At 36.1% G+C, this 14507-nt stretch overlaps 1 protein-coding gene, 1 non-coding gene and 1 pseudogene across 2 annotated transcripts; all 3 read left to right on the forward strand.

The window, feature by feature from the left end:
- Nucleotides 1-2609: 2609 nt before the first annotated feature.
- On the forward strand, nucleotides 2610-2681 carry TRNAM-CAU (transfer RNA methionine (anticodon CAU)). Its single transcript has one exon. It is a non-coding gene; the product is annotated as a tRNA-Met (tRNA).
- A 204-nt stretch (nucleotides 2682-2885) lies between these two features.
- Nucleotides 2886-14507, forward strand: part of LOC147549846 (26S proteasome regulatory subunit 6B homolog) — a 40801-nt pseudogene continuing 29179 nt past the window's right edge.
- Nucleotides 6452-9447, forward strand: LOC147549847 (protein FAR1-RELATED SEQUENCE 5-like). The gene is made up of 3 exons (XM_086671756.1): nucleotides 6452-8847; nucleotides 8924-9110; nucleotides 9218-9447. Exon 1 carries the CDS (start codon nucleotides 7339-7341, stop codon nucleotides 8755-8757), a length of 1419 nt encoding a protein of 472 aa, XP_086527882.1. The 5' UTR covers nucleotides 6452-7338; the 3' UTR covers nucleotides 8758-8847; nucleotides 8924-9110; nucleotides 9218-9447.

The raw sequence follows: 14507 nt of genomic DNA on the forward strand, positions 1-14507 counted from the left end.
TGGTCATATTGACGAGGTTGTGATGGTGGTGGCTTGACTGATCTACAAACAAGTGCTTCATAAGGTGCCTCCATTTTCAGCTCCTTCCCTCACCACCTACCCTATTATTCCCCTCCCCATCACAAACAACATTAGTAGTCTAGTAGATCAAATCTCCTTATAGCTAGCTAGCTTGCATCATTAATGGATAATTTTTATTTAAATGTTAAAGAGGAAGACTTTGATCTTAGTCTTTTATTATTTAATAATCTACTCTTGAACGTAATTAAAATGTTTATTAGGAAAATTAATTAAGTCTGAATTGAAGCTGATATTGTTTGTTTATTTTACTTGCACAAGATAGCTAGCTTTCTCTTTTTCTTTTTTTTTTTTTTTTGTTGAAAACCTGTCTTTCTTGATATTTGTGTTACTCTAACTTATAGTACCAAGCTGTGATATATTTAAGAAGTCTTTGTAAGAATTTTGTAGTGGTTTGCTTCTAATATATCTTAGGGATATTTAGTAAATGCCCCCCACTTATTTAGCAATAGTAGGACTTCACCCCTAAAAATATTATCGTCCAGGCGTTAACCCCTATTGCCTCTTTTTCCGTCAAAATCTCGTTATGTAGTGGGCGTGCGAGTCACGTGCTTGTTATCGGACCAAAATACCCCTGTCCTAATTTTTAGTATATGACCCCCATTTATTTAGCTATATTAGGACTACACCCCCGACCAAAATACCTTGTCCATTCGAATAGTTTATCCCGAACTAATACCTTCCGATGGTAGCGTGGATCATGTCTTTACCAGTCCGAGGTAGTTGTACCATAAAATTACTCGTATGGGTCAAGTTCAAGTTATAACATCCACCAAACAGAACCCGAAAAAGAATGGAAGAACAACTAGTAGTAGTTGTACCCAAAAATGGTGTAATTGGTTTCAAAAGTCTCTGTTTTATAATTGTTTCTCACAAAAATCTGATATTGAATCTTCTAGTCCTGTTTTAAGGAGTTGTTCATTGCTTAGACATGGGTTTCAAAGAAAAGATGAAATCTTAGAAGATTTTGCTAGAGAAGAATTGAACTCTAGAATAAATGTAGAAGAAATTGAAGAAGGAGAAGGAGAATCAATCAAAGAAAAAAAATTAAGAAAGAAATTCATCCATGTTAAATCGATTTTCAGATTGTCCTTCAACAACTAACCAAACTATTTTGGTTGGGGGCGTAGTCCTAATATAGCTAAATATATGGGGGTCATATACTAAAACTTAGGACGAGGGTATTTTGGTCCGATGACAAGCAGTGACTCGCACGCCCACTAAATAACGAGATTTTGACGGAAAAAGGACAATGGGGGTTAACGCCTGAACGATAATATTTTTAGGGTGAAGTCCTAATATTGCTAAATAAGTGGGGGGCGTTTACTAAATATCCCTATATCTTATAAAAAAAAAAACTGTGATATATTTTTTTTTTGTTGAAAGTATGTCTACCTGATTAGTTTCAAATACCAGCATGTGTTTGTGGTAGTTGTTAAAAGTCAAACATGTGACTGGGAGCATTGTGTTATGCCAATATGCTAGTAGTGTCACATTCAGCTGCAGTTTTGTAAAAGTTTTTATTAACTTGGCCCATTTTAACCGTCATACATAAACTAACCCCTGCTTTCGGAAAATAAAAACAAATTTGGGAGTACAAATTTTGGAATGAAATTACTAGCTAATTTTAATTTTCTTTAAATCGTTCTCTCTCTTCCGATCACTACTTCCGACAACAACCATTATTTCTCTCTCTCCTCTCTTTTTGCCTCTATTTCTCCGACGAAGTGGAGGGTCTTATTCGCTGAAATATATAGAGAGAGGGAAGTCAGAGGGAGGTGTCTCCCAACCCCATTACCCCAATATAATAGTCGTTAGAGTCTTTTGGGGGCCAAATGACTATAATTGGGTGGATCCCCTTCCCATTCTATTTTTATTTTTTATTTTAAAATTTAATTTTTTGAATTGACCTCATTTGGAATCTGCATTGGAATTGAAAATTGTAGGGACTCGGAAAAGACACTTTCTACTGTGAAATTGTCCAGAAAGACACTCACTTGTACATTCTAAAAGTCATATAAACTACCTTAAAACTCTTCATTTAGGCAATTGCTACAATTACATATAATTTGTTACTTAATCTGGCTCATCCGGGTAAATGAACGGTTCAGATTATAGTCAAACTTAAAAGAAAAAATTTCTTTGAGTGAAAGTGAGTTAGCATGTCAAAGATTAAGTAAACCTATATGTAATTGTAACATCTCCCATTTATTAAACCCTTAAAAACAAAAAGTTAGTACTGATCAATTTCCACCTCTTCCCAACTTTGATGGTGTGACTTGTAAGTTTTCATAGCCGGAGAGATCTTGACCTCTATTGACTTGCTTCTTAGGTCCCGGAAACATGACCTGAAACTTATGTGGGTATGCATTTCATTGTTGCATGAAATTTTTTATTGGTGGTCAGACCATATCCGAGTATCTTTATTGGGCAATATGGCATTACCCATATCATAAAGGCGGGCGTTGATGTGTAATCAGCTTATCCTATAATATATAAGTAAACCTTAATGTAAGCTTTTAACAAACATAATCAGAGTGGCGCAGCGGAAGCGTGGTGGGCCCATAACCCACAGGTCCCAGGATCGAAACCTGGCTCTGATATATTTTTCTTGATCTTTTTCGAAAATCATTCTCGTCCCCTCACTTTTGTTGCTTCATTTGTATTTCCTGGTAGATATGCTTATGCAGTTTTGGTTTTTGTATCGTCTTAGTTCACATGAAAAATCATCCAAAAGCTCTACTATGCTTGATACTATAGTTCGCCCGTTATTCTCCTAACAAGATATATATTCAGAATTTCAAAAAATGTATGCATCTAATTCCAACCATGAAACAATGAATGAACACAAAAGAAATCAAAAGCCTGGACAAGTTACCTTGAAAAAAAAGTGAAGTAGGCTTTATCCCCTGTATGTTTGTTTAGTATTACGGTATTGGTCGATATCTGGACTCTGGGAGTTTAAAGATGTCTTGTGAATTATGCCCAAATGTGAATTATTTTGAAGTTGTGCTTTCTTTCTACATTGACTTAAGGCTGTAAATAGTGTTCCCTGTTTAAAACTTTGAGGTTGAACTGCGTATTGTTCATCCTAGCTAGCTATTTTTTTGACATTCAGGATATCGGTGGTTGCGACATTCAAAAGCAAGAGATCCGTGAGGCTGTTGATTTACCACTTACTCACCATGATCTATACAAACAAATAGGTAAAAATCCACCGCGAGGTGTTCTGCTCTATGGCCCTCCTGGCACTGGTAACCATGCTTGCCAAAGCTGTGGCTAACCATACAACTGCAGCCTTCATATGAGTGGGTTGGTTCAGAATTTGTCCAGAAGTATTTGGGCGAGGTATGTATTGTTTGAAAACTTTTGCTAGTGACATGTTTCGATTGTCGAATTTCGCTCTGTATTAGTCTTCCCACTTTATTGTACAGGTATTTACTGGAAGTCTTAACAATATTAGCTACTACTGTACAACTTAACGGATAACGCATTGACTGCTAAAATTTTGCGCAATCATTGATCCGTACGTAAGTCTGATTGCGGATTATTCCAGATTTTTGCAGCAGAAACAGAACTAGAGAACAAACGAGAATGGTCCATGATGTTTCCCGTCTTGCAAAAGAGAATGCACCTGCAATTATCTTTACAGATGAAGTGGATGCTATTGCTACGACCAGGTTTGATGCACAAACTGGTGCTTATAGGGAAGTTCAGCGTATCCTCATGGAACTCTTGAATCAGGCAAGGCTCGAACACTTGGACCGTTGCTATAGACTTCCATTCATTTTAGTTATCAAACTCAACAATTTGTGTACTTTATAATGCTACGATAGATGGATGGTTTCGACCAAACAGTAAATGTAAAGGTCATAATGGCAACTAATCGGGCTGACACATTGGACCCTGCACTTCTAAGGCCAGGTAGACTCGACCGAAAAATTAAATTCCCTCTTCCTGATAGGCGACAAAAGCGACTTGTTTTCCAGGTAAGCTTCGTCATACTATCTGCCTTTATGAAAATGGCAATTAGGTTTCAGTTGAGGTGTCCGCGATTGGACCCTGCACTTCTAAAATACTTATTTCGATTCATAGAGAGGTTTTCTGACAGTGGCTAATTATTCACATAAAACTCTGAATATCTTGACATGGTCAATAATGGGCAAGTCACCTCGACGAAGAAGTTGCATTTCATCTTCATGTTGCTACGATTTACATAAGTTTTAGCTAGATGCTCCCAAACTTCGACCTGTATCCGCATGATTTCAGTCATAGTCTATGTTTCATAAGCCCGACTGAGAACCATAGAGTCCCCATTAAGGATTGTTGACTCTCAAGGAGAGAAACAATATGGGTCTTCCATATGGTTGTCAAAGAAGAATACAAGGAGCCAAGGAGGAAACACCTTGTAGCTCGGTTAATGATTTGGTAGAGAAGAAAAGTACTAGATGATTGGTGTCTTGTAGCTCGGTAAAAAAGAAAAAGTTAATAGGAGGATAGTAGGAACTCGTTTAAGAAAAGCTCTAATATCATAACAATAATTGAAAAACAAGATTCACCTCCATCACCACTTATATTGATTAGAGTTTTACATAATGGAAACTATTACAAGAATAAGGAACCCAAAATAGAAGAGTTTTAGGAACGAGAGATTACATTCGATCCTTAATCAAACTCAAGCTAAAATACTGATCTTCTTGCTTTATCACACACAATCAACTACTCTTCTTGCAGTTAATCCCTTATTGGAGTCTGTTAATGTAACTTCTCTATATATGGCATCTTATCACTCATATCTTGAAGTACTTCAATTCTGTTGTATATTCCATAGGAGTAACTAACTACTTTTGCAGCATAGACGACTCAAAAGGACACCCAAGCAATTGATACAACTCTCTATTTTTCCCATCCAACCTCTATCTTCAATGACCATGTCTTCATCAGATTCTTTAATGGAAATATTATCTCCATCAGAATCGTCACCCCCATCCGTAAACATTCTGTACGCTGCATCAGGACGCTGTGGAGGACGATAACGGCGAGTCCTGATTCTCGGGGGGTGATGATGGCAAGTTGAAAACTGAACGAGGACGAGAAGGTGGTTGTAATGAGGGTGAATTGCTCAAAACTGAATCAGGACGAGAAGGTGGTTGTAATGAGGGTGAATTGCTCAAAACTGAATGAGGACGAGAAGGTGGTGGTTGTAACGAGAGTGAATTGCTCAAAACTGAATCAGGACGAGAAGGTGGCGGTTGTAATGAGAATGACTTGCTCAAAACTGAATGAGGGCGAGAAGGTGGTGGTTGTAATGAGAATGACTTGCTTATGGATATTGAATCAAGAAATGGATGGTCATATTGACAAGGTTGTGATGGTGGTGGTGGTGGTGGTGGCTTGACTGATCTACAAACAATTATTGGTGATCCCTCCATTTTCAGCTCCTTCCCTCACCACCTATTATTCCTTTTGCTAACTACGTCAAAATTGTGATCGATCCCCATCATTAACATTAGAACAAATCTCTTAATTTATAGCTTCCAACATTAATGTATAGTTTTTATTTAAATGTTAAAGAAGAAGACTTTGATCTTAGTCTTTTGTTATTTAATAAACATGTTTAGAATGTTTATAAGGGTTCCAAGCACGACGAACAAAAAAATAATAGTATTTAAAATGTTTATTAGTAGCTAAAACCTGAAGTAATGTGTTCATCAAAAAAAAAACCTGAAGTAATTGAGTCCATTGAAGATGGTAATAAGACTTTAAGCCCATTCAACGATCCAATATAAATAAAGGCCACCCATGTGGACATGTACAAAAATTTGAGTGAAATTTTTTTGGCTATGTTTTTGTTTCTCTTTCGTTTTCCCCTACCCCCATTGTCGTTCGTTCTCCACTCCAGTAGTGGTCATTGGCAAACGGCCATTGCTAGTGACGTTCAGCCTTTTCTTCTTTCTAAATTTTCTGTATTCTCCTACGACAATCACCTCTCACCCAGATAGATTATTTTTAAATTTACTACTTTGATCTATTTCTTTTATAAAACTCCAACTTACAGAATATTCGTAATCAAAAGGTTTGTGGAGAAACTTGTTAGACTCAATTGATAAGGAAATTGAGTCCCACTTACTCTCATTACAAACAAAGTACATATGCGTAAAAGAAAAATAAAGTAGAAAAAAGACAAAAATTTAAAAAGGGTCCCACACTTTTCAAATGCTTATTAAATTAATAAGTTGCTGTTTCAATTTAACGGAACAATGAGCATGCCGTTATTGAAAATCAATCTTAACCATTGGTTTTCAATGGTTAAGATTTAAATTCCAAAAATAACTTTTCTTTCTCTACAGCCTAAACACATCACTTTAACTTTACTCATTCACCAGGAAAGTAAAACCCTAGTGGAGAGGTTCATTCTTGTCGTTGGCTTCCTCAAGAATATATTCATTAACAAATCGATTTTTCTTCAACAATCCCCACCCAAATTATTGGAAAAACACACTTCTCTCCATATTTGAAGGTTAGTGAATCATTTTTTATTGTTTTGTTTGAGGAATATATGGAAGGAATTCCTATACACTATAGTTTAGATTCTATGGAATATATTGATTCTGAAAATGATTGTGAAGAAGATGATTGTGAAATAGAAGAAGAATGTGTAGAAAGTGAAATGGATGTCAATTTTTTGAAATATAACAAATTGGAATTATTAGAACTACTAAAGGTAGGAACAATACACAATAATCTTGCTATTGTGTTTGAACTCTTTAAGAGATATGCTTTTTTATTAGGATTTCCGGCAAAGAAAAGAACTAGTAAAAAGGATTGTAATGGTGTTCAACGATGGGTTACATTTTCATGTGGTAGAGAAGGAACACCTAAAAGTACTTCTTCCAATTGCTTAAAACCAAGACCCTCATCCAAGACAGGTTGTAAAGTCAAGATTAGAATAACGCTTGAAAGAGATGATAAATGGAAAGTAACGTCGTCTTTTCTTGACCACAACCACCCTCTCAGTCCTAGTAATCTATATTTTATAAATGCAATAGAAACATCAAACCATCCGTAAAAAGAGCTTTAGAATTAGGAGATAGAGCGGGAATTCGACCATGTAAGAATTTTGGCACGATTGTTGAAGATGCTCATGGATATGAAAACCTAACTGCAACAAGGAAAGATTGCCAAAATTATCTAGCTCAAGTTAGACGACTACGCCTTGGTAAAGGTGATGTAGTTGCAGTTCAACGGTATTTCTTGAAAATGCAATCGCAAAGTGCAGATTTTTTCTATTGTATGGACCATGATGAAGAAGGTAGGTTGAAAAATGTGTTTTGGGCAGATGGGAAGAGTAGAAAGGCTTATAAAGAATTTGGGGATGTGGTAGCATTTGACACGACTTACCTGACTAACAAGTATGAAATGCCCTTCGCTCCATTTGTCGGTGTAAATCATCATGGTCATACGATCTTATTCGGATGTGGTCTCATTTCAAATGAGGACACAAACACATTTGTTTGGTTGTTTCAGACTTGGCTCGCTTGCATGGATGGTTGTCACCCTCAAGGAATAATCACAGATCAATGTAAGGCAATGCAAAATGCCATTGTGGAAGTCTTTCCTAACACTAGACATAGATGGTGTTTGTGGCATATTCTGAAGAAGTTGCCTATAAAATTTGGTAGCAATAAACAAAAATATCAAATTAGTTCTACATTGCAGTGTTTGGTGTATGATTCACAAGACCTCAGAGAGTTTGAAGAAGGGTGGATAAAAATGCTTGACAAGTATGGTTTACATGAACATAAATGGTTGAATAAATTATACGGGGAAAGACACCTTTGGGTTCCAATTTATCTTAAAACTAATTTCTGGGCAGGCATGTCAACTACACAACGAAGTGAAAGTGTGAATGCCTTTTTTGATGGTTATGTTCATGCTAAAACAACTCTATCACAATTTGTTGAACAATATGGTCGTGCACTGAGAGATAAAGCTCAAAAAGAAGCAGAGGCAGACTTTAGGTCATACGCACACAAGATACCATGTGTGACTAGATTTAACATTGAGAAACAAGCCCAACAAGTGTACACCACTGAAAAATTCAAAGTATTTCAGCAAGAGTTGATTGAATTATTATACTGCAAAGACATACATAGTTATCAAGATGGTGCGTTTACCGTACATGACATACGGTCTGATATTGTCATTGGAGATGGTAAAAAGAAAAGAATGGTGTATAAGGTTTACTACAATCAGACAAATGGTAGTATACACTGTAGTTGTTTTATGTTCGAGTGTTCTGGTATGTTGTGTAGGCATTCTATATTGGTGTTGCAGGATCTTGGTGTTGACTTCATTCCAGAGCAATATATTCTTCGTAGATGGAGAAATGATGTTACAAGAGCACATACGAAGATCCCAATTGGATATGATGATTGGGATTTAAGTGAAAATCTTCGTACTTATGATCGACTATGTCGTGCATTTACTGAACTCGCCGACTTATCATGTGATGATGATCGGCGTTGCAAACGATATATTGAGTGGGTCGAGAATGAGAAAAAATCTATACCTCTGTTTAAAGAGGGTGTTCCGCCCTCAATGTCCGGAGTTAATGTAGGTAGTAGTTCAAGTGCTAATGCTAATGAAGAAACTTTACTTGATCCACATTGTGTTTAGCGTAAGGGGCGACCTCGTACAAAACGGTTAGAGTCTACACTTTACACCAAATCAAAGAAGAAAAATGTGTCTACCAAGAAGAAAAATAAGGTTAGTTATTGTGCATATTTGATTTTTTAGTTATGTATTTTAACATGTATATTAATTAAAGACTATTTTATTTTAGAAGAGTGATGATCCACAAGATGTAGAACTCCATGCCACACAAGAAAGTCACCATTATGATCCACAAGATGTAGGATTCAATGTCACTCAAGATGTAGGATTCGATGTCACTCAAAATGTAGGATTCACCGCGACTCCTTTTTATAATTTTGGAGAGCTGCTGAGACAAATGCATCCTAAATAGAGTGGTAAAAAACTTTTAAATCTGTTTTTTTTGTCAAATGCTTCCTAAATGATATAAATCTATATTGCCATGGTCTTGGTTTTAATCCGAACTTTGTTTTTTTAATTTCAGGTGGTACAGAATTCCAAAATCTATGATTATGGTAGTGTCCCAGGAAGGAAGAGATTGGTGGTAGAGAATTCCAAATCTATGTGTTTGGCATATTTTGAAACATTTATATTTTAATTCATGACAATGACCAGTGAACTTTCAAGATTTCATGAATTTTGTTTTAAGAATTGTTTATGAATTTTGTTGTAAGACGTTTTAGCATGAATTTTGTTTCATGAATTTTTCCGCTCTTTCCATAAACTTCGTTTAAGACTTTTGTTCCATGAACTTCATGAATACAGTGACTTCATGAATAATTGTTAACAAACAAAATACATTGGCTTCATGAACTTTCAAAATTTCATGAGCTTTTGTTCCATGAACTTCATGAATACAGTGACTTCATGAACTTTGTTTCATGGGTTTTGTTAGTAGAGAAAAACTACAGAGATTTCATGAATTTAATAACAAACAAAATGCAATGAGATTTCATGAATTTAATAACAAAAAATACAGAGATTACATTTAAATTGATGTCACACCACCATTCAGACTACATTGAAACTACTTTCAAACACATTAGAGGTAACTAATACACATTCAAGCTTTACGAGTTACTATTTTTTCATTGACACAACAATCTTTGTGACGGTTGTTGTTATCTTCAAATCTTTCTTTTCAGCTATTTGAGCTAGATTTTCAAACATACGCTCCAGCTGAGTAGTTTCGTCATCTTTCGCTTCTGTTTCAACTGATATCTTTTCATCATTGTTTTTAGTTCCAGATGCCTCGCTCTCATCCCACTCGAAATATTTGCAATGTCGTGAGCAATTGAAGAAATACCTACCATGATTTTTAGAATGTTTATTCACCTTAAACCATTGAACTATACCTTTTCCACATTGCGGACACATTTTCTTTCTCGGACACGAAACCAAATCATGTCCGGGATCTCTACAACTATAGCATAAACCATGATTGAATCCACTCATGTTCCACTTTTTTGTGCAACCTGCAAATATTTAGATACATTAGTTATATATGAGTCTTAATCTCCATGCCTATAAACTTGAAGAAAACTATAATTCTTGGTAATTTACGGGGCTATGGTCATAACAAAATAAAAGGTTTAGAATTCTATACTCATCTTCCACTCTATATTAATCAGTTGTATCTTCCACTTTATAATTTGTTAAGCAGAAATGAAATTAGTCTAAATTTTTTATAACATAAATTACCTTTGGTGCAAACTTCAATTAGTATTTTCATAAACCCAAAATTATTTCAAAACTAAATCTAGAAAAATACATAATTCTTAGTAATTTCATAAACCCAAAATTATTTCAAACCTAGATCTGGAAAGATACATCATTATTAGTAATTTCATAACCCAAAATTATTTCAGACCTAAAGCTAAAAGATACATAATTCTTAGTAATTTCATAAACTCAAAATGATTTCAAACCCTGAATCTAGAAAGATATATGATTTTGTAATTTAAGGAACCCTAAATTATTTCAGACATTAAATCTAAAAATATACTTCAATAATTTCAAGTACTGTTACTAACTTTGAGAAATTGATGCAAGTGTTACTCCCAGAATAGTTGGTTAATCTCTCCACTAGGGTTTGTTACTAACTTTGGAGAAGAAAAATTTCTTACTGAATGAGAGTGAATGAGTAAAGTTAAAAGGAAGGGGTGTGTTTAGGCTGTAGAGAGATAAAAGTGCTTTTTGAAATTTAAATCTTAACCATTGAAAACCAATGGTCGAGATTGATTTTCAATAACGGCATGCTCCTACTTCCGTTAAATTAAAACAACCACTCATTAGTTTAATAAGCATTTGAAAAGTGTGGGACCCTTTATAAATTTTTGTCCTTTTGTACAAGGTGGAACACGGTTTCTATACGGTTTGATTTGGACGGTCTTTATAGACTTATTGTTTACATAATGGAAACTATTACAAGAATAAGGAACCCAAAATAGAAGAGTTTTAGGAACGAGAGATTACATTCGATCCTTAATCAAACTCAAGCTAAAATACTGATCTTCTTGCTTTATCACACGCAATCAACTACTCTTCTTGCAGTTAATCCCTTATTGGAGTCTGTTAGTGTAACTTCTCTATGGCATCTTATCACTCATATCTTGAAGTACTTCAATTCTGTTGTATATTCCATAGGAGTCACTTGCTTAAGTATGGCTGAGTCAGAACCAGAAACAACATGGTTGGTTGACTCAGGTGCTTCGTATCATGCTATTCCATGTAAGGATTTCTTTAACTCTTACAGAACTGGTGACCTTGGCAAAGTCAGGATGGGAAACTTAGGTTTCTCAAAAATCGTAGGAATTGGAGAAGTGAAAATTGAGACGAGCACAGGGAGTACATTGATTCTTAAGAATGTGAGGCATATACCAGATCTTCGATATAACCTAATCTCTACCGGAGTATTAGATGATGAAGGGTACCACAGTCACTTTGGTGATGGAAAGTGGAAGCTCACAAAAGGGTCAATGGTGATAGCAAGAGGGAAGAAGTGTTGTACTTTATACAGGACTCAAGTAAAACTGTGTAAAGGAGAATTGAATGCAGTTGAAAAAGATTCTTCCACTGATCTTTGGCATAGAAGACTCGGGCACATGAGCGAGAAAGGACTTCAAATCCTTGCTAAACGACAAGACTTACCGAACGTAAAAGGTATAAATTTAAACACTTGTTCTCATTGTTTAGTAGGAAAGCAACATAGAGTTTCCTTTCAAAGGAATGCATCTGAAAGAAAATCCAGTGTTTTGGAGCTCGTTTATTCTGACGTTTGTGGACCTTTAAAGGTCAAAACACTTGGTGGTGCTTTGTATTTCGTTACTTTTATAGATGACGCTTCCAGGAAAGTTTGGGCATATGCCATAAAGACCAAAGATCAGGTACTTGCAGTTTTCAAGAATTTCCACAACATGGTAGAACGGGAGACAGGAAAATCATTGAAGTGCATTCGCACTGACAATGGAGGAGAATACATCGGGTCGTTTGAAGAGTATTGCAAAACCCATGGTATTCGACATGAACAGACAGTTCCCAAAACTCCACAACAAAATGGTGTAGCAGAACGCATGAATCGCACTATTGTGGAGAAGATCAGATGTATGCTCTCAGAAGCTAAGTTGCCTAAAAGTTTCTGGGGTGAAGCAATGCGTACTGCATGTTATCTGATCAATTTATCACCTTCAGCACCATTAGATGGAGATGTAGCTGAGAGAGTGTGGGCTGGGAAAGAAGTCAGTTATGAACACTTAAGGGTGTTTGGTTGCAGGGCTTTTGTGCATATACCTAAAGATCAAAGAGCAAAGCTTGATGATAAAGCCAAGCAATGCATCTTTTTAGGCTATGCAGATGAGAAATTCGGATACAGGTTATGGGATCCAGTCGATAAGAAGATTATTAGAAGTAGAGATGTGATCTTTCTTGAAAATCAAACTATTGAGGACTTCGGGAAAGTTGAGAAGCATGAGAATCATAGTAATGATCTCATTGATCTAGATCCACATATCTCTTCTAAGGTTATGCATGGTAATGCAGGTGAAGAACAAAATCATGAAGATGAAGCTCATGAAGATGTTCCTATGGGTGATGATGTTGAGCAAGGAATGGAAGTTCAACATGAACCACCAGTTGAATTGAGAAGATCGACTAGGGATAGAGCACCATCTACCAAGTATCCTCCACACGAGTATGTGATGGTTACAGATAGTGGAGAACCATAGTGTTATGAAGAAGCCATAGATGATGAACACAAGAAGGAGTGGTTGAAAGCTATGGAAGATGAGATTGAATCGTTGCATAAAAACAACACTTTTAAGTTGGTTGAAAAACCTAAGAATAAGAAAATTCTTAAAAATAAGTGGGTGTTCAAAATCAAGACCGAAGAAAGAAATTCACAACCACGGTATAAGGCACGCCTAGTGGTGAAAGGATTTGGGCAGAAGAAGGGTATTGATTTTGATGAGATTTTCTCTCCGGTGGTGAAGATGTCCTCTATACGGTTAGTATTGGGATTGGCTGCAAGTATGAACCTAGAAATTGAACAACTAGATGTCAAGACCGCTTTCCTTCATGGTGACTTGGAGGAAGATGTATATATGGAACAACCAACAGGGTTTGAAGTTAAAGGTAAGGAACACTTGGTTTGTAAGTTATAGAAGAGTTTATATGGGCTGAAACAAGCACCAAGACAGTGGTACAAAAAGTTTGAATCATTCATGAAGGATCAAGGGTATCACAGGACGGCTTCAGATCATTGTGTTTTCGTTCATAAATTTCCTGATGGAGATTTGATTATACTTCTACTTTATGTTGATGATATGTTGATTGTTGGTCAGGATGCTAATAAAATTAGCAGGTTAAAGAAGGAACTAAACAAGTATTTCGATATGAAAGACTTGGGTCCAGCAAAACAAATTCTTGGCATGCATATCTCTCGTGATAGGAAAGCTGGAAAACTTTGGCTATCACAAGAAAGATACATTGAGAAGGTTCTAGAAAGGTTCAATATGGACAAGACAAAACCAGTGAGTTGTCCATTAGCCAGTCACTTCAAGTTGACTCGTGATCAGTGTCCATCAACTAGAAGTGAGAAAGAAGAAATGGAGAAAATTCCTTATGCTTCAGCTGTAGGAAGCTTGATGTATGCAATGGTGTGTACAAGACCGGACATTGCATTTGCAGTTGGAGTAGTAAGCAGATTTCTTGCTAATCCAGGCAAAGAGCATTGGTTAGCAGTGAAGTGGATTCTGAAGTATCTTAGAGGTACGTCTAAAGCTCGTATATGTTTTGGTAATGATAAGCCAGTATTAGTCGGTTACACAGATGCAGACATGGCAGGAGATGTAGACTCTAAAAGGTCCACATCAGGCTACTTATTTACATTTTCAGGGGGAGCAGTGTCATGACAATCTAAATTACAAAAGTGTGTAGCTTTATCTACTACAGAGGCAGAATATATTGCCATTACAGAATGTTGCAAGGAGATGTTATGGATGAAGAGGCTGTTAGAAGAACTTGGTATGAAACAAGATAATTATGTTATTCATTGCGACAGTCAGAGTGCCATCCACCTCAGTAAGAATTCTAGTTTCCATTCTAAGTCCAAGCATATAAATGTGAGATACCAGTGGATCCAAGATGTTCTTGAAGACAAGGTTTTGAAGATCGAGAAAATCCATACTGACGACAATGGTTCAGATATGATGACAAAACCATTACCCAAAGGCAAACATGAGCTATGTAGCAGTGTTGCAGGTTTGGGGATGGTAGGT

This window comes from Eschscholzia californica, unplaced genomic scaffold, assembly GCF_041429995.1.
Source record: "Eschscholzia californica isolate CP2 unplaced genomic scaffold, dmEscCali1.0.p SCAF_3, whole genome shotgun sequence".
NCBI classification, from domain to species: Eukaryota; Viridiplantae; Streptophyta; class Magnoliopsida; order Ranunculales; family Papaveraceae; genus Eschscholzia; species Eschscholzia californica.

Excerpts from the sequence above, each read along its gene's own strand:
- LOC147549847 (XM_086671756.1), top strand. The coding sequence starts at position 7,339 with ATGCAATCGCAAAGTGCAGATTTTTTCTATTGTATGGACCATGATGAA.